The following is a 26,923-nucleotide window of genomic DNA, read 5'->3' on the forward strand; positions in this document are numbered from 1 at the left end:
TCTCTGTGCAAAGTTGATTTTAGAATTATGCCTAATACCCTCTCTGTATAAAGTTGAATTGAGAAGTGTGCCTAATAGCGTGCCCTAGCTGAACTGATTAGTCTCTCTAATAATCTCTCTGCGCATAGTTCAATTTAGAAGTGTACCTAATAGCGTGCCCCGGTGAAGTTAGAAGTGTGCCTAATAGCCTCTCTGTGCAAGACTTGAATTCAGAAGTGCGCCTAAACATCCCCTCTGTGCAAAGCTGAATTTAGAAGTGCCCCTAATATCCTCTCTGTGTAAAGCTGAATTTAGAACTGTGCCTAATTTCCTGTGCAAGACTTGAATTCAGAAGTGCGCCTAAATATCCCCTCTGTGCAAAGCTGAATTTAGAAGTGCCCCTAAAATACTCTCTGTGTCAAGCTGAATTTAAAACTGTGCCTAATTTCCTCTCTGTGTAAAGTTGAATTTAGAAGTGTGCCTAATAGCCTCTCTGTGCAAGACTTGAATCTAAGGTGCGCCTAAATATCCCCTCTGTGCAAAGTTGAATTGAGAAGTGTACCTAATAGCGTTCCCTAATCAAACTGACTTGTGTCCCTAATAGTCTCCCTGTTCAAAGTTGAAATTAGAAATTTGCCTAATAGCGTGCCCTGGTTGAATTTGGAGGGGCGCCCAATAGTCCACCCTGGTTGAATTTGGAACAGTGCCCAATTTCAGCTCTGTATAAAGTTGAAATTAAAAGTGTAACTAATAGCCTCACTGTGCAAAACTTGAAGTTAGAAGCGTGCCTAAATATCCCTTCAGTGCAAAGTCTAACTTAAAAGTATGCCTAATATCATCTCTGTGTAATGTAGAATTTAGAAGTGTGCCTAATAGTCTAATATCCCCTCTGTACAAAATTGAATTTAGAAGTAGGCCTAATATCATCTCTGTGTACAGTTGAATTTAGAAGTGTGCCTAAAAGCGTCTCTGTGCAAAACTTGAATTTAGAAGTGTCCCTAAATATCCTCTCTGTGCAAAGCTAAATTTGGAAGTGGACCTAATAGCGCACCTTGCCCGAATTTAGAAGTGTGCTTAATAATGTGCCCTAGTTGAATTCAGAAGTATCCCTAATACCCTCTCTGTGCAAACTGAACTTGGAAGTGTGCCTAATATCCTCACTGTGTACATTGAACCTGGAAGTATGCTTAATATCCTCTCTGTGTACATGATATCCCTCTCTGTGCAATAGTGTGCCCAGTAGCGTTGAGTTATTAGCTGAATATAGAAGCATCCCTAATATCCTATCTGTGCAAAACTCAAATTTAGAAGTGGGCCTAATAGCTCCCCTTGCTTGAATCTAGAAGTGTGCCTAATAGCGTACTCCCAATGAATTTAGAACTACAATTAAAAAGCCCTCCTAAACTGCACTTAAAAGTCCACCTAAAACCATACCTGTGGTGTTGCTACATTCAATTTCTCCCTAATAGCTTACCTGTATTCCAGCTTACTAGAAGAAAGCGTACCCAACAGCGTAACTGTGCTGTAGTTGCAACTAAATAGGCTGCCTAATCGGCATATCCTAAGGTCTAGCTACACTTAAAAACGGCCTAATATCTGCAGCCTAGTACAACTAGTACACTAAAATCTAGAATAAGTGAATAGTATCACCCGGCTTAGTGGAACCCTGAAACCAAGACTAATCTCACCCAGTGATATAGCCGAACTTATAAAGTCCAATAAAGTGTAAGTTGCACTTGAAACTACACCTAATAGCTCGTACTAACCATGAGTGCACCCACTCCACCAGGGTTTGCTGAAAACGACCACTGTGGACCGCCTCCACTCTCTGGTCTGCCTTGCCTCCCGTCCCCCCCTTCCCAAATCATCCCACCCTCCTTCACATCCCCTACCCTTTCCAAACACCAAGCCAGAGGGGCACCATGGTGAGCCAACCACCCTAAGACCACTGCTCCCCCGAACCCCACCACCGACCAGCCTATGTTGATCATGCCCGCTCCCCTCACTATCATACCGAGCACAACCCACCCTGCAATCATCCACTCCCCACCTTTCCCACAAACCCCCACCATCTTACCCCCTGACCACACCCTTGCCCCTCCCTAAAAACTGCATGCCTAGCCCTAGCAAGAACCAAAGCCTCATCCCTCTCCCCCTCTGATCCCCCTACCCTCTCTCACACACCAATCGCAACAAAGACACTAAAGAGGAAACGTACCTGGTCCCTCTCAATCGCTCAGCACTCTTCGCCTCCCCTGTCTCGACCCACCACCTCTTTCCCCCAATCACCACATTCTCCCCTCCCTTCACCCTTCCTGAAACCCCTCTGCCTCGATTTCTCACCAACTGCAACTGAAACTCCTAACCGCCCACACCCCACCTTCAAATCCCCCAGGCCAACCCAATCATCCTAACACACACATCCACCCACTCCTACCCGAAACCCGCCAACTTTTCTGCTCGCCCACTTTTCCCATCGATCATCAACCACCCTACCCCTCTCCCTCTCCAGTTTCCACTTTCTACCCCCCCGCCCCCTTCCGCTACAGCTCCGACACCAACCTCACCTACTGAAGTGAACTGCATCCTATTTAATGCCCGATCCATAGCAAAAAACAAACACTGCATCTTTGACCTCCTCGCCTCTGACAAACCAGACCTGGTTTTCATCACCGAAACTTGGTTCTCTGACGACTTTGCCCCAATCGCCAATGAAGACTTCCCCCCTGACTACTCCCTCATCCCACTGAACTGTCCCTCTAGAGGTGGGGGAATAGCATTCGTCTTCAAGTCTCACTTCCACGCCTCAATCATCGACAACCAACCTTCCATTCCTTCCTGCGAATCACTCCTCGTTAAACTATCCCACTCCCCGTCGTTCCCACACAGCATCCTAATAATCTACAGACCCCCTGGCTACGATAGACAATTCTCAAACAACCTCTGCGACTCTATTGCCACCCTTCAACTAAACCATCCCAACCTCACCCTTCTTGGAGACTTCAACATATGGCTCGACATCCCCAACAACCCTATGACACACTCTCTGGTTGACGGTCTAGACGCAATTAACCTCCAACCCCACATAAACGGCCTGACTCACTATAAAGGACACACACTTGATGCCATCTTTAGCTCCCACAACCAGATACTTCTAAACCCCCCACCCCTATCATCTGGTCCGATCACTTCATTGTTTCTTTCACCATTCGCTCACCCGACCCCCTTCCCGTACTCGAATCTGAACCTCTGAATCTACGCAAATGCTGGAAAAAACTAATAATCGTTCCTGACCTAGTCGACGCACTCCTCCAGTCTCCACCACCTACCTGCCAACTCAATAAACAACTAACCACGACACCTTTGACTCATGGCTCAACACCTCACTAATGCGGCTCACACCCTCTTGCAAACCATCGGCCCGCCGTGGCCTGTTCCCTAGATTGTTCACACCTGAGTTGAAGACCACTAAACAACTATATAAATACCTAGAACGCAAATGGCAGAAAGACAAAACCCAAGAGAGCAGAGCCACCTTGGCCCGACACCTTCATCAGTACAAGGCCGAAATCCGGAAAGCAAAAAAAGCCCACTACATCTCCCGAATCCTAAACTGCAAAAACCCCAGCAAAGAACTTCACAAAATCATCTCCGAATTCACCAAACGGGCATGCACTATGACCGTCCCGACCCCCTCACAATCACTGTGCGACTCATTCTCTCTCCACTTTTACGCCACGGGTCTCGAAAGTCAAATGCTCTAACCACCAAACTGGCTCTCTTACATCCACCAGGCAACCCTCCCCCGATACCGGCCAACCCACCGCCTGCGTCCACTACGCAACCAACGTTTGAATCCTTTAGTCCAATATCACCAGACCAATTTCTCAAACTTCTATCTGCCCGCAAATCATCCGGCTCTCCGCTAGACACTTGCCCGGCCACAACCCTCAAAGAAACTTTCGCTTCCACCTGCGCAGGAGAACACGCAAGATCCATCATAAATGACTCCCTTTCATCGGGTATCTTTCCCGACGCATTCAAAATGGTTCATGTCAAACTTCTAATAAAAAAACCTTCCCTCAACCCTCTCGAGCCCAAAAACTACCGCCCCATCTCAAACACCAGGTTCCTTGCCAAACTCATTGACCGAACCGCCTACTCCCAACTAAATGCCTTTGTCAAAGTCAACAATCTCCTAGACCCCGCACAATCAGGTTTCAGAGCCTGTCACGGAACTGAAACCACCCTAACCTCAATCTGGGATGACCTTAAAATGACGGCAGACTCAGCGGGATGCGCTGCATTAATCCTTCTTGACCTATCCGCCGCCTTCGACACAATCAATCACTCAATCCTTCTTGACCGCCTCGACTCCCTAGGAATTTGTGGAACCGCTCTTAAATGGATAGCTTCATTCCTCAAAGATAGGTACCAAATAACGATACCCTCCACCTATTCCTCCCAAGCCCGACCAGTCGACACGGGAGTCCCACAAGGAGCATGCCTATCTGCCCTCCTGTTCAATCTCTACTTGAACACCCTCCCACCAATAATTTGTTCACACAACATCCTGTGTTACAACTACGCTGATTACAATGAACTAATTCTAAAACTCCTGAACTCAAAACCCAACTACCGACCTGACCTCGCCTCCTGCCTCCTTTACATGGAGCTCTGGATGACCCAAAGCCACCTCTTGTTAAACCCCTCCAAAACTGAAATCATGGTATGTGGCAACTCCGAACTTCTTCCACACCCACTCCCCTGGCCATCCGCCATGGGCAACTCACCGACCCCGTCTAACTCAGTGAAAAACCTTGGATGCACCCTTGACTCTGACCTAACACTCTCGCGCCAAGTCAAAGTCTCAAAGTCCTGCCACTACCACCTTAAAACCCTTAGGCGCATCTTTCCATATCTCTCCTTTCCCAACAGACTCTCTGTGGTCCAATCAATTGTTATATCAAGACTGGACTACGCAAACCCCCTCTACCTCGGAGTCCACGCTTACCAACTGAATAAACTTCAAAGGGCACAAAAAGCTGCACCCAAACTGCTAGTTGCGCTCGGCCCAAAAGACCACATCTCCACAGCCCTTAAGACTCTGCACTGGCTTCCAGTGGCCCGAAGGGTGACTTTCAAAACCTTATGCATCTCCCATCGAGCATTGCATAAAACCGGACCTCAATATCTTCAAGACAAGCTAAAACCCTATCACCCTCCACGTACTCTAAGATCAAGCTCAGCCGGCCTCCTAGTCATACCTAAGACAAACTCAGTCAGGTTAGGCGGATCATCATTCTCAGCCTTGGCCCCCACGCTGTGGAACACACTCCCACCCCACATCCACCTAACTGAGGTTCTAATGTCTTTCCGCAAACTATTGAAACCTGGCTCTTCCCCTAAAACAAACCCGTACGCAAACTAACCCAAACAGAATAACAGCATCTCAATGACACCAATCCAACATACTGCTAGATGCGAGAAATCGACATCTAATAACCGATAACATAAACTAAAAGGACAAACAGAATAGAGCGAGTAAAGTAGATCAAAGCAGCGAAGTGGTTAATAAGAATAAATCGTACGAAAACAGCAACGAGATTTAAATTAATTAAATGGATGTAATGCATGATGAATGAACAAAGTGAATGGAGTGGATGAAATCGTTAGAATGGATGAACCGTGTGGAATGGATGAATGCGCTGAGCGGATGAATTCGTTGAGTGGATGAGTGTGTAGATTGGATGAGTGCATAGAACGGATGAGTATGTTGAGCAGATGAGTGTGTAGAGCGGTTGGGTGTGTAGAATGGATGAGTGTGTAGAGCAGATGAGTGCGTAAGTGCAGAGGAGTGTGTAGAATGCAGGAGTGCGTAGAGCAGATGAATGTGCAGAACGGATAAGTGTAGAGCAGATGAGTGTGTAGAGCGAACGAGGCTGTAGAGCGGATGAGTGCGGAAGCGCAGAAGAGTGTGTAGAACGCTGGAGCAGATGAATGTGCAGACCGGATGAGTGTATAGAGCAGATGAGTGTATAGAGCGGATGAGTGTATAGAGCGGATGACTGCGTATGAGCGAACGACTTTGTAGAGCTGATGAGTGCATATAGCAGATGAATGCGTGGAAAGAACGAGTGCATAGAGCGGATGAGTCCGTGGAGTGGATGGGTGCACAGAGCGGATGGGTGCGCAGAGCAGAGGGGTGCGCAGAGCGGAGGGGTGCGCAGAGCGGAGGGGTGCGCAGAGCGGAGGAGTGCGCAGAGTGGATGATTGCATAGAACAGACTAGTGGGTAGAACCGACGAATGTTTGGAGTAGACGAGTGTGTATGAGCGAATGAGTGTGTAAGAGAGGAGGGGTGCGTAGAGCGGATGAGTGCGTAGAGCGGGTGAGTGCATAGAGCGGGTGAGTGCATAGAGCAGGTGAATGCGTAGAGCGTGCGAGGGCATAAAGCGGACAGGTTGCGTAGAGCGGATGAGTGGATAGTGTAGATGAGTACGTAGAGCAGCTGAATGCGTGAGCGGGTGAAGTATATGGATGGAATGGGTGACGTATATGGATAGAACGAGTGATGTATGTGAATAGAGCAGATGACGTAAGTGGATGGAACGGGCGAGGTATGTGGATGGAATGGGCGATGTATGTGGATGAAACGGGGGACATATGTGGATGGAACGTGTGAAATATGTGGATGGAACGGAAGAAGTGCATAAAACAACTTAGAATACACGGAACGGATCGAAGTAAATATAACAGATTCAAATGCGTGGAACGGTCTGGAGTGCGTGGGGCGGACTGGGGTGCATGAGTGCGTCGGGCGGACTGGAGTGCATGAGTGCATGGAGCAGACTGGGGTGCGTGGAACAGACTGGAGTGCATAGAATTTCGTGACTTACATGGAATGGATTGGAGTGCATGGAACGTTTGAAAGAGCATGTAACCCGTCATATAACATCACCACGCTTACTCTTTTCTTTACACCACCATTCAACTAGAACACAGAGATACTATGACACCATTCGGTATAACTGTTCCCATAGCAACAACTGCCGCATATACCCCATCACTCTAAGTAAACACTGCTGGTTACACCCCCGCCCCCCAGCCAGGCGTTCTCCTCAGGCCTAATGCAGCCACTTTCGGTCTGGATAAATCCTGCCAGAACGAACACATACTCCTGATCTCGCAACCACCACACCTACCGCTAAGAAGCAGCTATCACACAAATGCCACACCAGCTGCACACATATCCCGTGCTCGCACGCACCTTTGACTCTCTCTACTCTCTCCACTGACTTCAACTCCGGTTCCAAAGGGCGTTCAACCTACCAGCGCCTTCAGACCATACCAATGGTACATAAGGCGCTATATAAATGTAAAGTAAAATAACATAACATAACATATCTTGAAGTCTTGGAATGGTTGATGAGCTCTCTTTATAATCACATATACATTTTTTTTTAGCCTTCATGTTTGGGAGCGTTGTAAAATACTCTGTACTCTAACTCCAATCTTGGAATTCTACAAAATGAAGGTCTTAGCAACCACAACATACGGGGCAGAAAACATATGCCTCCCGGTTCAATTGGATTGCGATGCACTGGAAGGTCATTTCTGGCGCAAGGTCATGAAACTTCCTAACGGGGTTCCAGCTGCTGTAATCCCATATGAGCTTGGTTTACCATCAATTAAATATGTGTTCCTCTGGAAGAACCTGTCACTAATAAATAAGATTACACATGCAGACAATTTGGAGAGAATTGAAAACCTTATTGGAGAGGGGTTCTTGGCTGTCAATGGTCAGTTGGAACATGAAGTGTCAGAGAATTGGTTCTGACTACAGGAAAGCTAAAAGAAGGTTCAGAGAAACTGACTGGATTCACACAATTGAGAGAATTAGGGAATATAGGCTGTACGCTAGACTACTCCTTGTTGTGAGAACTATCTGTGTTTGTCCAGGCTTACTTCATTAAGTCCCTGAGTGCCTTTTGGTGCACTCAGATAATTTGTCTGAGATGAAACCTGGTTTTGACATGTGAAATTGTAGGAATTAGATGCAACACTACGAGATATCAAACAAACTGCAGGTTTTGTAAAAGTATAGACATATTGCAATCGCTGAAACATATTTTTGTTATACTGCCATGCACTGAAAGAATGTAGACATTTTTACTTTGGTGAGTTACTAGAGAAATATGAACTTCTTTCATCAGAGGTGGTACGGCAGTTTATGATGTTCTTAAATGGCAAAAATCATTGGGTTATGGCAGCTGTGCACTTTTTAAATGACATTTTTATCTTCAATGTGATTGAGTGTAGCAGAGTCGTTTTAGGTTGCATGGCAGCAAACTGCTTGCTTTTCTCTTTTATTTGATTTTCCTTTCTTTTTTTCTTTGTTCACCTTTTTTTAACTATTTTATTGTAATTGAATGAAATATAAACTCTTTCTTTGTTTTTCCTTAATAGATATATTTGTTAAGGTTAAGTGTAACCATGGACCAAATAAAGTTTAAAAAAAGATACTCGTTGTACACTGATTTGTAAAGAATAGCAGTGGTTGGGAAGGGGAAATTCCCTTCCGAACTCTTTGGAGATAGTAGGTCACTAACTATGTGTGTTCACAAAGTGGCTTACCTGGTTAGTCAGTTGCACACATTGAAAATAATGTGAGCACAAAAGCCAACCAATTCCACACAATGACCAGGGGGTAACGGGGAGAAAGCAACATCAGAGCACAAGATAAACATCAGGGGGAGGTGATGAGAGGTGTTAGGTGTCAGCAATGCAAGGCAAACAACTGCTTCTGGTTTTCTCAACATTTGACATTTTATTGATACCAAAAAGTGAAAAGAAAACCTAACTAAACCTATTCAAACCGGGAGTTCCCTACCTAGCCTAGATTCTAAGGAAAATTCTCCCAGCATACACAAACCTTGCCCTCACACTAAACGTCAAAACATGCAAAGTAAATCATAAACAACATACATAAATGATTACCAAACAGCCAGTGACTTAACCTTCTCACCTGTCCTGGGTAGATCCCTATCCCAGGATTGTCCAAAGTCAATCTCTCCAAGTGTTCATAAAGAAATGTAAAGTCTTGAAGCAGTTCTTGAAAGTTCCATAAATGAACAAAAGTTAACCCAAACATAAATCCACTGGTAACAGTTCTTTATCCGCCTGTTAAAAAGTTCCCCTTCCAATTTCAGTAAAGAAAACCACACCAATGGTAATCCTGGTTATTCTCTTTCCAGGATGGACTTGACACAGTTCGAAAGACAAAAGTACTACTTCTACTTCAACAACTGTCCATATATTTGTAACCTCTACAGCTTATTTGGTATAATTTGTCAGGATACTTCTTCTTAGGGTGTTGCTCTCCTCTCGACAACTCCCTTCTGCTACTGTCACTGTGGGGTAAGGCTCCATTGCTTCACAGTGTGCTACTGCTTCAACCACCTTAAATACAACATTCTGTGACAGTATCACAGATGAGCACAGTTTTGTTAGCCCTGCTTCAACTTGGTACTTAATGATCGTTGGGCAACAGAAAGACAAGACTCTTTGATCTCGATAGGTAGGTAAGAAAGGAGCAGCCTCTTTTGTCTGTCTTACTGTACCAATTTAATCTGCCTTTGTTTCCAGACTGCTTCTCTCTCATCTTCAACAGTCTCAGTATGCAATAGCACCTGGAGCATTTCAAGTGCTGAATGGGATTCCCACAATAAATGTTCTCAGGTCCAAATAACCGGAGAGTAGGGAAACCTGGTAAACAAACAGATTGTAGATCACACACACAACACATTTCATTTACACAAAAGATTTTATAATTCAACATACTCCAGCTGCAACATCATCCTACGTGGCTAACAGTAATACCTACTGGGTGGAGGGATTGGTTATCATTGGATGTCCCTTATCTGGTAGGCACGCCTTGAACAACCTCTAACTAAGTAAAATACAGATAACAGCATAACAACAGCAGTGGATAGGCTTCTGCAGCAATGTAGGTTCCACCATTACTTGGACCCTCCAGATTGGTTTGCACTCTCTTAACCTTGGACTTTTGGTTTGTTAGCAGCACCTAAGCAATGAAACCGAGGTGTAAAGGAATGACGTCAGACAACTGCCTTTCTTAGCTAATTAGCCTACCATCTCTCATCAGTTAGGCCAAAGACAAGGCTGCTTCTTTGTAGTTGACCTTGCTAACTGTTTTCTTCACATTACCATATTTGTCTGGAGTTTTGTGAATGGGCCTTGTCTTCTGGTCTTACACCACGTGTGAGGGAACCATGGGTTGCCCATTCTGTCCTTCTATTTAGTGCTATCTGATTCAATTATATTGGGTACTCCTCTTGGCCTTTGGACACTTGGTTTCTCTGTCGTGCACGTGCTTTCTGAACCTTTGAGTGTGTCCGAGAGATGCAATCTTCTCCTGCCAGCAGCTCTGATTAGTCAGCTGCTTCAACTGTGTACATTTCCCCACTGTAGGAAAATGCTTGTAACAACTAGTGCGCGGTTTATGCTCTTGACATTGGGGGATCTGTATTACTTTATCCCTCTTCCTAGTATTCCCGTGCTTATGGGAATGGAAATCCATTATTGATGACTTGAATATGTACTTTGGGAAAACCTTCTTGATCTACTGCATTAAAATAATGTCACCAATATGGTTTTCATTCCAGCTAAGGAATGACTGGCTCCCTGAGAATGGGTAAAAGACTTTCGGGAGGATGTACAGTTAAAGGATTGGTTCAGTCTTTGAGATCTTCTGATATTTTCTTTTGAGTTCTTCTCTTAATTAGGATGTATGTTTTTCTCATTGTAATCCTCTGCTTCTTGCTGTACAGTGGATGACGCTCTAGAAGATACCCACTCAGTCCCCATGTAAATTATGCCATTGCTTTGTTATTATCTTTTATGTACTATGCAGTCAGAAGATTCTTTCCTTTAACAAATTGAAGTACTATATGTGCACTCAGCAAATACAGTAATGGATGCTTCTTTATAACAATTTCGGTAATGTAATCTGTCCAGCTTCACACTTGCCTGCAGTTCCTGTTCATCTCTCAACACCGGACCTTTGATTTGCATGGATTGCGCCTCTCACCGAAACCCTCACGAGTTGCCAGCGTTGTTGTAATACCAGTTGTTGGGCCCCTTATCTTTCACGCATCACTCATTGCCAAATGTGTTTTGCTCTTCATGAACTCACAGTGAGATGTATTTTCTGGGCAGCTTATCGATAACTCCTTTGCTACGGGGCTCGACCACACATGCTGATACTCCTCGACAGCGGAACCGCTTATCCTTGACACTGGATGGGCTCTAGAACGGTAATGGCATGTATCTCTGGAATTCCCGCACCTAACTTTCTTTAACTTACAAGATGCAACAGTTACTGCTCAGACAGCTCCTCCGACTTGTATATTCCATGGGTGAATGCAGAGGTCACTCCTCTAGCTTGCCTTTAATTTTCTGTGAGTTAAGACCTCTGTCGTTTCTCCCTGCCTTTTCTTGGTTAAGGCTTCATCCTTTCCCTGCCCTTACCTTTGCCAGAGTTTCAGCTTTTCTTGCCCTTACTTCTTTTAATCTTAACAGAGCTTTAGCCTTTCCGCACTCTACTTTCTCTAACCAGGGCTTCTTTTTCCCTTCTGTTATCTCTTTGGCCTGGGGTTCGGCCTTTTCTCTCTCGGTCCTTCTCTTTAGCCACAGACTTTGCTTTTTACTTTTGCTGTCTTTACACAGGCCGCAGCCCCTATTTTCTTTACCTCTTTAGATAAGGCACCATGCTCACCTTTTTCTCCTCTTGGAGCATGCTTCCCCAATCACCATGTTCCTCTCCTCTTTGGTGTCCTCTTCTTCCATTTTCTCCAACACTCATTCCATGCAGTAATGTGCAGGCTCCCACATGGAACAGATGCAACCATTTATATGGTACCATCTTGCTGTACAAAAGCAAGCTGCTAGTCCTTTGTAGGAATAGGTATTCAAATTATATGGCCATTCCAAATAATCGTTGGGCATGAAGATCACACATTTTTCTAGTTCACAAATCACCCTTCTTACCTTTTCTCCATTAAAGTTAACAGTCAAAAGTCCACCTAAAGGAACGTCTAAATGTACAGGATCATGTAATTCCTTTACCAGTCTCGTATTCATTTCCACAGTGCATGCTGCATACACCCCGCCATGCAGAGATTAGCACTAGTCTAAAATGTCTTCCATGTTATAGGGTGAAGAAAGGTTAACACAAATCCAAGATGGCCACCATGTGATGACAATGCATGTCGCCTATTGCTTCGTGATTTTTAAACGACTAGAGAAAGTAAATGTGCTAAACTTGGAAAATCTGGGAGATGTGGTGAAATGCCGCACTGGTTCTTTTTTGGCCTCTTCACCATGTGAAGCATATCATTTTAAACTTTATAAAAAGGTTCAGTTGCACACATGCTGGATAACCTTTTAATACATGGATATCTTTGTTGTTAATTTTATTTAGTCGCTGAAGAAGTCAATTTTTAATGCCTAAGAAAAAGAAATCCTTCTCAACCAATCAAACCGCAGTATTGGCTATTCTGTAATCCTAAACAAATTGGACTACTTTGCCAAATATTTTATGATATGGTAATTTGTATGGTTTTTAAACATCTTATTGTTGTCATTTGTTTTGATATGCATTTTACCTTCTGTATTGTTTAAACAAACTAAACCATTTTCACTTGTGCAAAATAGGGCTGCGACATAAAACGTATGCTCCAAAACTAAACCGCGAATTAAACCTGCTCCCACAACTCCCTGGTGTATAGAGGATCACATTCACCTTTCTCTGCACGAAAAGCTGAGCATTCTTGGCCAAACAACTCTGTATCTCATGCCCCACATTGCATGTGATCAGATCAACGGATCACTGCATGCAGAGGTCTTTACGGAATTAGATTAAAGATGGTTTCAGTGCCTCCGATATATCCCGGATCGTGATCTCCGTTCCTCGGCCACCAACCTACTTGTCGTGCCTAGGTATAACCGGGAAAGATTCGGCGGCAGAGCCTTCTCCATCGCCGCGGCCAAGCTTTGGAACATCCTCCCACTGCCACTCAAATCTATCTCCAACCATCTGGCTTTTAGGAAAGCTCTGAAGACCACTTTATTCTAGTTCCCTGGCTTCCTACTGTCTTTCTCAGCCAAGCAGCCCCCTCACTAGCGCCATGATGCCTTTGGGCGACCGTGCGCTCTACAAATTCAAGTAACATAACATATAGCCACACAAAACCTACATTTAGAATCCAGTACTCCTGATAATTTAAGACCCTGCCTCGGATGCAGATCTTTTTGTGGGTCTGGATTCCCTGGTGTTGGCCTCCGGCAGGGCATTACATTTAGATTGGAAGTGAAGCTCTAGACCATTGGCACATTCCTTATTCCTCTCCTGACATCCTGCTTCTGTCATGGCAGGGATGTGCCTTTAAACACCTGGAGCCAAGAGCCATTTTCATACTTTATCCACCTCACTGATTACTGCTGAGTGCCGCTAGAAGGAAAAATGTGCCTGCCACCTTCCTGTCCTAAGAAAGTTTTTATTTTAATGAATGGCAAAGTGGGGAGACTGTTTCATAGATTTGGGGCTAGGTCGGGGGTGCACCAAAACCTTCATTCTGGGGGGGACTAACTGGTGATGGGAGGGGCCACTTCATAAACTGAGAGGGGCACATTTTGGAGGCTCTGCCTCCTCTGTTCTACTACAAGGGTTGTCTGGCGTGTGGCCTAAGTATGAAATTTCACATTTTAAAGCACAATATGCCAGTGAGAATGTTTGTGCACCTACGTTCTGCAATTCAATTTTTTACAGCAATATTATGCTAGGAGATTTTATCAATCCACCCTGTACAACTTAAATTGCTGTGTAAATGTATCTCATTTTGGGCAACAACGGTCACTAATAGCTGATTTATATTTTTGCAATTTCAGGACACGATGTGCACAGCGCTTTGGAGAATCCTGTGGTGGACACAAGTATGCTTGAAGAATATATCAGTAATGACTTTGCATTTGGAGCTTTGTAAGTAGGATTTGAATGGTGACTAATTTGTTCACTGTGTTGCTGTATGTCTGTCTATGCCTCTCTGTGGCATGTGTTGTGAAGGTGCTGCTTAGTAAAATCAGAACCCAGTGAGCACAATGGATTTCAATTGTTGTTTACAATTGTATAAGTTACAGATGCGAGTTCATAATGCAAGTCAATATGACCTTGGTTTGTTTTTGTTTGTTTGTTTATTTATTTGCATAGCGCTCCAGACCCAGGGGTATATGGGCGCTCAATCATCTAGTTACAGGCATAGGTGAATACAATGGAACATTTGTGCAACATATATACAAATTACAAGAATACAGTTAGTGCAAGTAACAAACAGACAGTGTGAAGGTCGTTAAGCATACAGTCGTGTTGGTTATTTGTTTAGTAGCCGGGTGATGACCTTGGTTCTGAAAGGTTGAAAGGTGGGGATGGGTTTGATGTCCAGTGGAATAGTGTTCCAGAGTTGTGAGGCTAGAACCAGGAAGCTGGTTCCGTCAGCTCTTTTAAGGGTGTATTTGGGCACCATCAGTTGTAGTGAGTTGGAGGATCTTGTAATTCTAGTAGTCTGTTTAAAGGTGAATGTATTGGTTAGATAGGGCGAGGCTAGGTGGTTGAGTGCTTTGTAGGTGAGGCAAATGGTTTTTAGATCAATTTTTTGTTGGATGTAGAGCCATTTACATGATATTCTAGTAGCCGAGATATGTTCTCTCCTAGGAATATTGAGAGCAGCTCGGAGAGCATTGTTTTGGAGAACTTGCAGTTTATTGATTACAGATTTATTTGTGCCTACATATAGGCTGTTACAGTAGTCCAGTTTGGACTGTATGAGTGCTTTGTCTAATGTGAGGCAGTTGTTGGTGGATAGCAAGGGTCTACAAGCCCTAATTAGCTTACGTGTGTAAGCAGTGGCTGAGGCGGTCATATTGATTTGTTTGGAGAGGTTAGTGTCCATGTCTAGATAGAAACCAAGTGTTTTTACATTTTTACACTTTTCGCGATGGGAATGGTGTTTCCATCAATGGTTTGTTTGTTTGTTTGTTTGTTTATTTGATAATGCACATCAAGCCCTTGGGCAGCTGGGCGCAGCAGTAGAAGCTGGTATAACTGGGGCTAAGTTTCAGGATGGTATTAGGTGAGCCGACAAGGAGCAGTTCGGTCTTGTCATCATTCAGGCAGAGGCCATGTGTGGCCATCCATGCCTGAATGATGGAAAATACTTCATTGATCCGGTTGGCGTCCAAATTGTAGTTACCGGATAGAGTTAGGAGTATCTGGGTGTCATCTGCATAGTTGGTGTAGGTGACACCCAGATGGTCCAGCTTGTCGAATAGAGGCTTTGTAAATATATTATACAAAGTGGGCGAAACACAAGAGCCTTGTGGGACACCACAGGTAATGAGAATCGGGTCGGCCGCTGCTAAGGGTGAGAAGACGCGCATGGTCCTGTTATCAAGGAAGGATTGGATCCATGTGACCGCAGAGTGGGAGTAGTGTGCTGCCGATGACAAGTGGTTGCACAGGCTTTTATGGTCAACCAAGTCAAAGGCAGCGGAAAGGTCTAGGAGAAGAAGGATGGCAGCCCTACCTTTATCTTTGAGTTCGTCGATCTGGCTCTTGAGATCAACAAGGGCCGTTTCCGTTCCATGTTGAGGACGAAAGCCAGACTGACGAATTCCCAGTAATTGGTTTGTCTCAAGGTAGTTCTGAATTTGTACATAGGCCACTCTATCAAGAATTTTTAGTAAGAATGGCACGGTGGTGATAGGTCTATAATTGGTAGGTATAGATGGGTCGAGAGTTTGTTTTTTGAACAATGGTAGAACCCATGATTGTTTCAGATTGCTTGGGACTGTGTTGCTGGTAAATGACAGGTTTATTAGTTTGGTAATGAAAGGGGATAGATCCCTGGCTGCATCTTTTATGATCTGAGTGGGGCAGCTGTCCCCCTTACAGTACGAAGATTTCAAGGAGGCTATGATTTTTTGTACTTCTGGTATGGTTACCTTTTTGAAAGTGAAACCTGAGCTGATGGCAGTGGGCGATGGAAGGGTAGTGCTGGAAGTAGAGCCATGGGTGAGTTGTTGTCGGGGCGTGGTCTAGATCCATGGACTGAGGACGTACTTCTCCTGAGCTCCTGCCCTGATCCTGAGACCGATCCTCGTAGGAACTTCCAGCCCGAACCGAGGACGGAAATAAGCATACCTCCAGCTGCCTCATCCGAGCCTGCTTCGCCCGAGAAAAAATCCGAACGAAAACGGAGCCGGCAACACCGAAAACGCGACCTCCGCGCTTCGGTCCCCGAGAATCCAAAATGGCGGCCGCGACTTCGTCCGAAGCCCGCAGACGAGGAGAGCCCGGGAACTGAAGGAGGCGGCACCTGCGGCTCCGGATGGTGATGATCTACTGGTCATCTGTGCCACAGACGGTGAGCAGACCACTGCACCTCTCATCCCTGCGCTGAGACCGCCGCGGGGCGCACACCGCCACACACCGCTGCTGCAAGAGAGGAGGTGAAGGCCGGGGCTGGTGGCCCGGGCTGCTACGGGCCCCTAAACAGACGAGGAACACCACGCGGAGGGGCAGACTGGGCCTTCCAGCCCTTCTTTGAACCCGACAGGTGGGGGCCCTGCGGGCGACTACCACTTGGCCCGCGCACATGATACGGGCCACTCAAGACACCAAGAAGCACCCAGGCCACAACGAGGGCCTGTGAGCCCCGCGGTGAGGGCCATCACACGGCCCAGCCATATAACGCGGACTGATAGCTACACACAACGCTGAAGTGCCGGGCCCCAGCATAAGGAACGTCCCGCACCGGCGGCCGGGAGTGGCCTCGCCCCAGCGGACATTCCCCCACCTTCTGCCCAGGGATACACCCATGGTTGGGGAAACCAGCAAAGCACCATAACCCCCGCAACCCCCAAGAGGAAGAACGACCCGCTGGCAACTACCTGATCATTATCCTAAAGTAACGAGACGAGTGAAAGGGAGCACCTTGCTGCATGCAGGAAGACAGCGCCTACAACAAACCAGTGACTGGCACCCTCCCTCACTGAAAACGACCTGAGGAGCCACAGGGCCACAAGCTCACCGAACCACGACGGCCCCATATTCCCGACAACCAGTGGTCCCGATAAAAGTAACACCGCGAGAACCAGGCCATTGAGAGGGGCCATAACACTGTGCGGACCTGCCCCAAAACATGTGAACACGGTCTGGCCCAACAACAACGAGAAGCGAGGGCATCAGTTGCATAAACGACTCAACGGATACGCTGCCACTGCAGGCAGCGAGGACACTGCACATACCTCTCGGAACACTCTCCTAAGAGCCCTGGTGGACGAGCTTGAAGCGAACATCATATAGCACCTCATCAAAGCCCTCTCTAGAAGGAATGCCACCTCCAAAGCACAAACCCAAACTTGTCACAATGGATGCCTTCACCTCAGTCCGACCAAAACAACAGATTCCACAGGAGATGAGCGCTGTTCAAGGATCCCCGACTCAGGCAACAGATCCTAGAGACTCCCAAATCCTACAAGCGATAGCAGCACTGCGAACATCCATGGAAGACAAGATCGGCGAAATAAAATCAGACATTCAACTGATGAGACAAGACGCGCGAAACCTAACCGACAGAATGGTCACTGCTGAAGCCTCTTTGCGGGAAACAACGGAGACCACACAGGAACTCAGGGCGAAAGTCAAAGAGCTGGAATCCACAGTAGCCCGGCTAGAAACGCGCTCAGAAGATGCGGAGGGCCGTGCCCGCCGCAACAATGTCCGAATACTGGGGATACCGGAGGATTCAGAGGGCCCCGACCCCACCGAATACATTGAAACGCTGTTCCTGCAGGAAATCGGGGCAGGCAAACTCACCCAGGGTTTCTCTGTGGAGCGAGCTCACCGATCCCTTCAAAAGCGACCTCCCCCCGGCTCACATCCGAGACCCATAATAGCTAAAATCCTAAATTTCAGGGATCGGGAGGCCATTCTGAGGTTCTCGAGAGAAGGCGGAGAGATCAAAAGAGGCGCGGCGTCAATAGTCATGTATCCTGATTACACCCCAGTAGTACAACGGGCGAGAAACTCTTTTATACCAGTGAAGGCCACTCTAAGGAAACTCAACCTTAAATATATGCTGCTATATCCAGCGAGACTCAAAGTGCTCCACAACGGGAAGGCAATCTTCCTTGAAACCCCAGCGGCGACAAATCTATGGCTTGAGCACAACAATCTGGCTGAAGATGCGGAGGGTACAGCGAGAAACAATAAACACCAGGGCAACGACAAAGATCACGCGAGAAGCTGAAGGACACATCAACCACGGTTACTACTTCGGAATAAATCGCATCGCCACACCAAGAAGGCGACGCAATCGGGCAGGAGCTCGGAGGCTCTTGTGCAAAAACACTGACGACCCACCCCAACCGAAGCGGTGCAGGTAAAATACCTACACATCACCCGGGCTGGAAGACCTGGAGAGGACTGGAAGGCCCGGGAGCCCCCGAGCGTTGTGAGTTCATAACAACTGCTGGGGGCAGTTTACTGTTGTTCTTTTCTGTTGATCCATCCCACGGGAAGGAGGTTGTTAATGTTGATAAATCTCCGAAGGCAAAATTACAACTGACGGGTGGGGGAACTGGCTGGAGGGCCGGGATGGGCAGGACCGCACAAAACAGTGCCGAACCGGCGATGCCGGTCGCCACCATCTGCTTCACTGGTGGAAGTGGGGGCTCTCTTAGTGTTTTGCGGAAACAAGATGGCTACACACATTAGACTATTGACCTGGAATGTAAGGGGCCTGGGCACCTACCCCCGCAGGAACAGGATTAAATCCTACCTACAGAGGAAGAGAGTGGACATTGCTCTCCTACAAGAGACTCACTGCACCGCTGAAGCGGATGAGAAACTCAGAGAACACTGGGGGGGACAAGGCTACGGAGCCCCCTACTCTAAATTCGCCAGAGGGGTGTTCATCTGGTTCAACCCCCAGGTACCGTTTGTCCTACGCAGGTTGGTGAGGGACCCTGAAGGTAGATATCTGATCATATGGGGAACAGTGGAACAAAGAGAAATATGTATAGTAAACTCATACTTCCCTAACAATAATATCCCAGCTCACTTAAAAACACTTAGCGCCCAGATGTCACAGTATCGGGATGGTCTCTTCTTGTGGGGTGGTGATTTTAATTGCGTTCACAATCCTGAACTAGATAGGTCTTATCCACCGGCAAGCGGCTTCCCCGCTGCCACCTCATCCCTAAATGCAACGGTCAACGAATTTGATCTGGTAGATGCTTGGCGGGACCTCCACCCAAACGAAAGGACATACTCATATTACTCATCCCCACACAAACTACACACGAGGTTAGATTATTTTTTCATAAGCAGAGAACACACGCCTCAGACGGCTAACGCACAATACTTAGGAAGGACCATCTCCGACCACTCCCCACTCCTATTAGACTGGCAACACAACAGCCCTAGACCGCCCATCCCTATGTGGAGAATGCCTGCTGAGGCTCTGAAAGACCCGACCTTCAGGGATGAGCTCCAGGAGTCCTTAGAAAACTATATAGCGGTAAACACAGGCAGTGTGGACCAAATAGGTACGCTATGGGATGCCCTAAAGGTGGTAATACGGGGAGAAACAATTGCAAAAGCAGGAGGCATCAGGAAACTACTACGGGAGGAACTGAACCAGAAAGAGTTGGCAGTCCAACAACTAGAGTCCACCCCTATTGGCACGTTGGGGAGGGAGGAAGAACTGAGTTCTCTTAGGGAGGACTGCTCCAGGGCATGGGACAGGCTGGCTAAGTTCGATTTTAGCGTTAGAACTAATAGAGCACATGCAGAGGCCGATAGACCAGGTCGGCTACTAGCGTGGCTCTGCAAAAAAGAACACCCTAGGCATACTACTACAGCACTACAAGACGAACAAGGCATAGAACACAGGACTCAACAAGACATAAACAATACCTTCCAACGATTCTATGCACAACTATACTCCCACACACACAAGGTCCCACAGGACCAGATATTGGACACCCTAGAGGAAATTGGCCTACCCAAATTGTCACCAATGCAGTCCGAAGCCCTAGACTCCGACATCACACCGGAAGACATAACAGAGGCTATTAGGTCCCTCGCTACTTGTAAGACCCCAGGATGCGATGGACTCCCCCCAGAATTCTACAAGGAATACGAACCCACCCTGACGCCCCTGTTACACCAGGTCTTTTCTGAGACATTCGAAACTGGTATCCTACCTGACAGTATGAGGGAAACCTTACTGGTCCCGATGCTCAAACCCAATAAACCCTCCAATAAATGCGACTCCTACCGCCCGCTCGCCATGCTTAACTATGATGTGAAAATACTAACGACAATACTAGCGAGACGTCTGTCCAAAGTGATTGGTGACATAGTACATGAAGACCAAAACGGCTTTATACCTGGACGTAACACGTCCTTAAACTTACGCAGGCTACAGCACATTATAGCTGAAACCAATACAAGCGGAAAACAACTCGCACTACTCTCCCTGGATGCTATTAAAGCATTTGATTCCATTTATTGGGAGTGGCTGATAGCGGTCCTGGAAGGCTTTGGGCTCGGTCAACGATTTATCAGATGGGTAGAGATCCTATATAATGAACCTAGGGCCAGGATAAAATCCGGGAAATATGTATCAGACACATGGGAAATTCGCAGGGGCACTAGGCAGGGCTGCCCACTCTCTCCCATGCTCTACATCCTGGGTCTAGAACCCATTGCGATCTTCCTTAGGCAGCAATTTTTTGATGCAGGAATTAGGCTGGGCGGGACTGACCATATTGTTTCACTATATGCAGACGATGTCCTAATATATGTTAACGACCCTCATCTCAATGTCCCGACAATACTGGAGATCCTTGATAACTACGCCAAAGTTTCGGGCATACAATTTAGCAAAACGAAATCCTGCATGTTTCCATTAGCATCCCTGAAAAATAAATCTGCAGAAGAGCTTCCCTCAGTGGGCATAAAGTGGGAGACCGAATCTTTCCGTTACCTTGGGATCCAGATAATGCACACCCCAGAACAAATGCATACACGAAACACGATGGCTGCGATACCCAAATTGCGCAAATCCATAAGTTTCTGGTCTAAGCTTCCATTATCCATGCTGGGCAGGGCCTCAATAACCAAGATGATCATTCTCCCTAGATTCCTATATGGGTTCCAGAATGTGCACTTCTATATCACCAAGCCCTTCTTTCAGCTTCTCGACACAATAATTAAGGAGTTTCTATGGGGTAAGGGCAGACATCGGGTGGCATTGTCTACCTTAGTATTACCGCACAGCCAAGGAGGGATCCAGTTACCTAGTCTAGAGAAATACTACCTTGCAGCTCAGCTAAGCCATGTAACCAAATGGCTAGCAGACGGGACCACTTCGGAGAACCCCCTCCTACAGGCCATGATCTCCCCAATTCGCCTGAGGGAATTGCTCTGGGCCCCTCAAACTCTGCTACACGATCAGCCTTTTCTAACAATCCTAGGCAGGAAAATATGGTGCAGAACCAAGACGGTGTTACACCTGAAGCAACCATACTTCCAAGAAGTGCCAATACTCTCGGGACTCGACAAATCTGTCACCACCCTCCACACCATTAGGCACTGGGAGGAAAAAGGAGTATACACCTGGGGCGATCTATACTCCGGAGGCACATTCAGGGAGTTCGCTGAGTTGCAGGAGGAAGAGGGCATTCACGCTGGCCAATTCCTGTGGTATCAAAAGATCCGCAAGATAGCACGCACAAAATGGGACACCTGGCCAGAAGAACCAGAGATCACTCCCCTCTTGGCCTTGATGTACACCCTGAGTGAAGAGGGGAAAGCAATATCTCAGATATATAAACTCCTTGTTGACATCCCCAACCCCTGCGGTGATATACTAAAGACCCGCTGGGAATCAGACATGGGACTGGAGCTGTCCGAAGAGGAATGGAGCAGAGCGCTGTCCTTCCCGAAAGAGGTCTCTAGAAACCAGAGATTTCGGCTACTCCAGTTAAATGTACTCTATCGTACCTACTTAACCCCGAGCAGGATCGCTAAGTTCAACAAAACCGCCCAGACACAGTGCACCTGGTGTGGGATAGAGGGAGCAGACTTAATCCATATGTTATGGAACTGCACCAAAACCCGTAGCCTCTGGTCGACGGTAAAAAAAACCTGCGAAGAGGCAGAAGTCACCAGATATAAATGGACCCCAGCAGAATGCCTTCTAGGCTGCTACCCCAGACTGGCCAAACTCAAATATGCGGTTAAGCTGATGGACTTGCTATGCATAACAGCCAAAAGAACCATCGCCATGGCATGGAAACGACCGGCAGGACCAAATCAAAGGGCATGGCGCAAAGAATTTGAAAGATGGGCGACCGCCGAAACAAGAGCTTGGGAGGACAGCGTGGCTAGATCTACGGATGAGTCAAGCATGGCCCTTGCTGCTTGGAAAGACACCATGTCTAGACTGTTTCACTCCTCGGATGATAAGCCCCCCTGAACCACCCACCGGCCCTAGCACAGGACCTGAATGATTGCCTAAGACATTCGAAACCAAGCCCCTCCAGCATTAACATTCTCGGAAAGCCCATACCCGTGTCCATGTTGCCCGGCCGCTTCCTCCCCGCTTACAACCTCATCAGTCATCACCCACCCTTGAATCGGAGATAGTTAATGTTTCTATTGTTTATGTTCATGTTATGTAAAGTTTGTTGTTTGACCACAAAGGCTGAATGTCGCTGACCAATCGGTCACCTTGAAATATGTAACTATAACGAAAATGCCAATAAACAAATTTGAAAATAAAAAATGGGTGAGTTGTTGTCGTTTGTTTTCAATTTTGGTTTGGAGCCCTGTAATTTTGTTGGCATGGGCATTCTGGATCCCCGTGCACCAGAGTTTATCCTTAGTGCAGGTATCTGTGGGAGCATTAGGATTTTCTAATTCCTTTAGGATGTTAAAAAGCTCTCTCATGCTAGAGCCTGCCTGAGAAATCCTGGAATTAAGAGATACTTTTTTAGCACTTGTGATCTCATTTTTCTAGAGATTGGTAATATTGGTAAGATTAGTTCTATTTACTACTGAAGGAACTGATTTCCATAGTGTTTCGAGTTTACTTTTTCATTGTCGGAGTAGTTTGAGCTCAGGGGTGTACCAAGTGTTCAGGTGAGCTTTCGGTTTCCCTTTGCGCATTTTCAGTGGGGCAATGATATCGATAGCTTTAGACATGGAATCTTTATAGGAATTCACCAACAGGTTCAAGTCAGCTGTAGCTGGTAGTGCGTTCAGAATAGGGGCCACCAAGGGTATTAAGGCTTCAGCTGTAAAATTGCTCTTGTTCCTAGTTGGGCAGGCCGGTGCAATAAAAGGCGTTTTGGGCACTAAGTTGCTGATATTAATATCTAATGAGAGGAAGTAGTGATCCGTCCAGGCGAGAGGTAGGGGGTCCTTAAGGGTAATGTTGCAGTTAAGAGCAGCTACCCAGTCGAGAGTCCTACCTTTCGAGTGGGTGGGTTGGGAACAAAGTTGTAGGAAGCCATGCTCAGCTAGTGCAGTAGCCAGGGCAGTAGCTGCGGTGTCATGAGGGTCATTAAACCCAAGATTGAAATCCCCAAGTATAATCATTTGTGCTGAGGGTTTAGAGCTTTCGGCTACCAGTGAAGTGATATCTTCCTCAAATGAGCCAGGTGGACCCGGGGGTCTATATATTAGATGCATTGTGATTGTACTCTTGGGAGAGGTTTGCAGTTTAACTGTGAGATGCTCACATAATTTAAGTGGAGAGGAGGTGGCTAGTCTGATGTCTAGCGAGGATTTAAAGATGATAGTTACACCACCTCCTCGTGCGTTGGGTCTGTCTGCTCTGAGGATGGCGTAGTTATCAGGGATAGCTAAGGTAAGAGAGGGTCCCGCAGCATCATGCAACCAGGTTTCAGTCACAGCAAGGACGTCCAGGTTGTTTGTCAGGATGATGTCGGCAGTGTCTATGGAGTGGGCGACTAAGGATCTAACATTTAGAAGTGCTCCTTTTAGTGTGAGTGGGTTGGAGTTGTTAGAAACTACAGTCTGATTGTTGGTCTTGTTAGGTAGTTTAGCTAGACGGTTACTATTTTTATGGTGGATTCTGGCACCAAGTCTATTGTTGCGATTGGTTAGGTTCAGGATAGTAGTTTGAGAGTCTGTTAGGACAATGGTTCTAGTAGGGCTGTAACCAGGGGTAGGGCATGATGCTCTCGTGCTGGGGTAGTTCCACTTGCGTCTATCAGAGTTCCTGCGGACTGGGAAGTCAGTAGAGTGGGCGCAGCCATGGGTAGGATGGGCGGAATGTGAGACAGAAAGAACGGCTGGTGTGGTAGGCAAGAACGGTGTAGGGCAGGCGATGGGGTGATGTCTTGGGCAGGTACCAGCGCAAGTTTAATAATTTATTTCATAGTTAATGAGCCATTTTAGATATGTGTATTCAGGTGTTATTGTGCATATCAGAAACTCAACAGCATAATTTTACTGTTGTCACACCCAAGTACCATACTCAATCCTGATTCCTTTTCAGTGATTCAATGACTAACCCTATATGGAAATGTCTTAAACATCCTCATCAAAGGTTTCCATGAAATCTTTGAAACAATGATTATCATCTACATATAAAAGATGTACTACATGAAATATTTAAAACAAAGAAAAGTGCAATACGAGGTATACAAATAAAGAGTTAAACTCTACAGGATGCGTTAGAGCAAAAGAATGAGATTAATTGTACTTCAATATTTAAATACTCATTGATATTAATTGGGAACATACCAAGGACATTTACAAAAACAGACCCCATTTAAAGGTGGCTTACACTTTCTGAAGGGTCTTTATGTATGAGAATGTATTTGTATAATTGTGAGATTCCGTCAACAGGCAGATGGATCATCCTAGCGATGCATGCAAATTACTTGAAATGTCTATGAACCTGTCATGAGTCTTGCCCCTCATGTCCCCAGCCCTCCAAGATGTCAGGCTGGAGCCAGGCCACAATCACCAACATGGCCCTCAATGGCCTCTCCATCCCTCCAAAGACCCACTTGGAGTCAGACTTGGCGCTTGTGGCACCAGACTCACTCACTCCCATAGGATAACATTGGGGATTGGACTTGTAGTGCATTGATGGGGACAAGATGGATGCCCCCAAATATTTCGGTTCCCAGAACTGCATGTGCAGTCTAGTCTTTTGGGTGTGGTTCAACCCAGAGACACCTGGGATACCCAGAGACTATTTAAGCCACGCCCAGGCTGAGAAACATGCTTTGTGTTTTCTGCAACTGCAGCGTGACACTCACCGTGTTCGGATTGGTCTCCAGTAGGCCTGCATCTTTCTATTGCGCTCAGCTCCTGCAAGAACAAGAACACCGTTAGGAACAGCCTTACCTTGCGACGCTTCTGCCCATCATTCATCGCTCCTTCTGTTCTGCGGGCATCTTCGGCGGTGTCATTCCCATCCCGGCACCCGGCTTCCTAAGGAAAAGGGAAAAGAACAGAAAAAAGGCATTAGTAAGCATTCAGCAAATCTTCGCTTATTTTTAAAGACTGTACGAGCTTCAAACGCTTATCTGAATCCCAGCCGCTCTGGGTGAACTCTGTCTCCGGAAATTCTCATCCATCTGCAAGAGGGAAAAGACACTCCAGGTTAGCATGGAAACATCTAGAGGCGCCGCGTACCGCGCTTACTCACCGCATTTCTTCTTCATAACCGGCATCCATGCTGAAAATGTTGCGGCACCTAAAAGACACAGAAAAAGAACTCAGTTCAATACAAATATGAAAGGGTCGCATCGCCGTCCTCACAGAGCCGTCCTCTCACAAAAGGACCCCGAAATGGGCCAGTGACACCTTGTTGCCTTCTGGTCGTGTAAATTCACAACCCCTGAACTCAATTACGCTATCACAGACAAAGAACTCCTGGCCATTAAGTCAGCCTTTAAGGCATGGCTGCACTACCTCTTGGGCGCCAGACACACAATCACTGTAATAACTGAATATGACTACGTGATTACATTTCGACCAGGGGTGAAAAACGGGAAGGCCAATGCCCTTTCCTGTATCGGGGTGGAAGAGCAAGGGTAGCAGACCCCTACCCAATAGCAATCATCCTGAGTGACAAGCTCCTAGGAATCACAGCAACCATAACTCAGAAATAATTACATGAAGAAATCCAAAACCTGAGGTGTCCGGAGCATTTACAAGCGTGGAGTGCACAAGGAGAACATTACATGATAAAAGATCAGTTGCCCTACTTCAGGAATCGTTTATTCTTACCAAATCAAGAACTACGAGAACAAGTCATGTCCGGTTATCATGATTCCTTGATCGAGGGCCACCCCGGAATCACTAAAACCCTAGCTAAGGTAAAACGAAATTATTGGTGGCCCACATGGCGTAAAGACATTATCCAATTCATCCTATCTTGTGGAGTGTGTGCTCAAAACAAGTCATCCAAGCAGAAACTGGCTGGGCTATTACAACCATTGGAAATCCCACCAGCACCCTGGCACACATTGTCCATTGATTTTATTACTGATTTACCACCCAGTCAAGGGTTTAACACTATTCTTGTGGTCGTGGACCTATTTTCAAAAAATGGCACATTTCATTCCTCTTAAGGGGCTTCCAAATGCTTCCACTCTGGCAAAGGTATTTCTTGAAGGCATCATGCGGCTCCATGCGTTTCCTTCAGTTTTAGTCTGAGACCGGGGTACTCAATTTGTATCTACCTTCTGGAGAAAATGCTGCTCTATGGCCCAGATCGACATCCGGCTATCCACCAGTCACCATCCCC

General features: G+C 46.4%; 1 protein-coding gene across 1 annotated transcript in view; it reads left to right on the forward strand.

The window, feature by feature from the left end:
- Positions 1–26,923, forward strand: part of MYRFL (myelin regulatory factor like) — a 942,772-nt gene that overhangs the window by 11,527 nt on the left and 904,322 nt on the right. The window contains exon 2 of the mRNA XM_069629965.1: positions 13,950–14,040. Within this exon, the coding sequence (XP_069486066.1) occupies positions 13,950–14,040 (91 nt within the window). The remainder of the gene's footprint in view (positions 1–13,949; positions 14,041–26,923) is intronic.

Source organism: Ambystoma mexicanum, chromosome 12, assembly GCF_040938575.1.
Source record: "Ambystoma mexicanum isolate Mex_15411 chromosome 12, UKY_AmexF1_1, whole genome shotgun sequence".
Lineage (NCBI taxonomy): Eukaryota > Metazoa > Chordata > Amphibia > Caudata > Ambystomatidae > Ambystoma > Ambystoma mexicanum.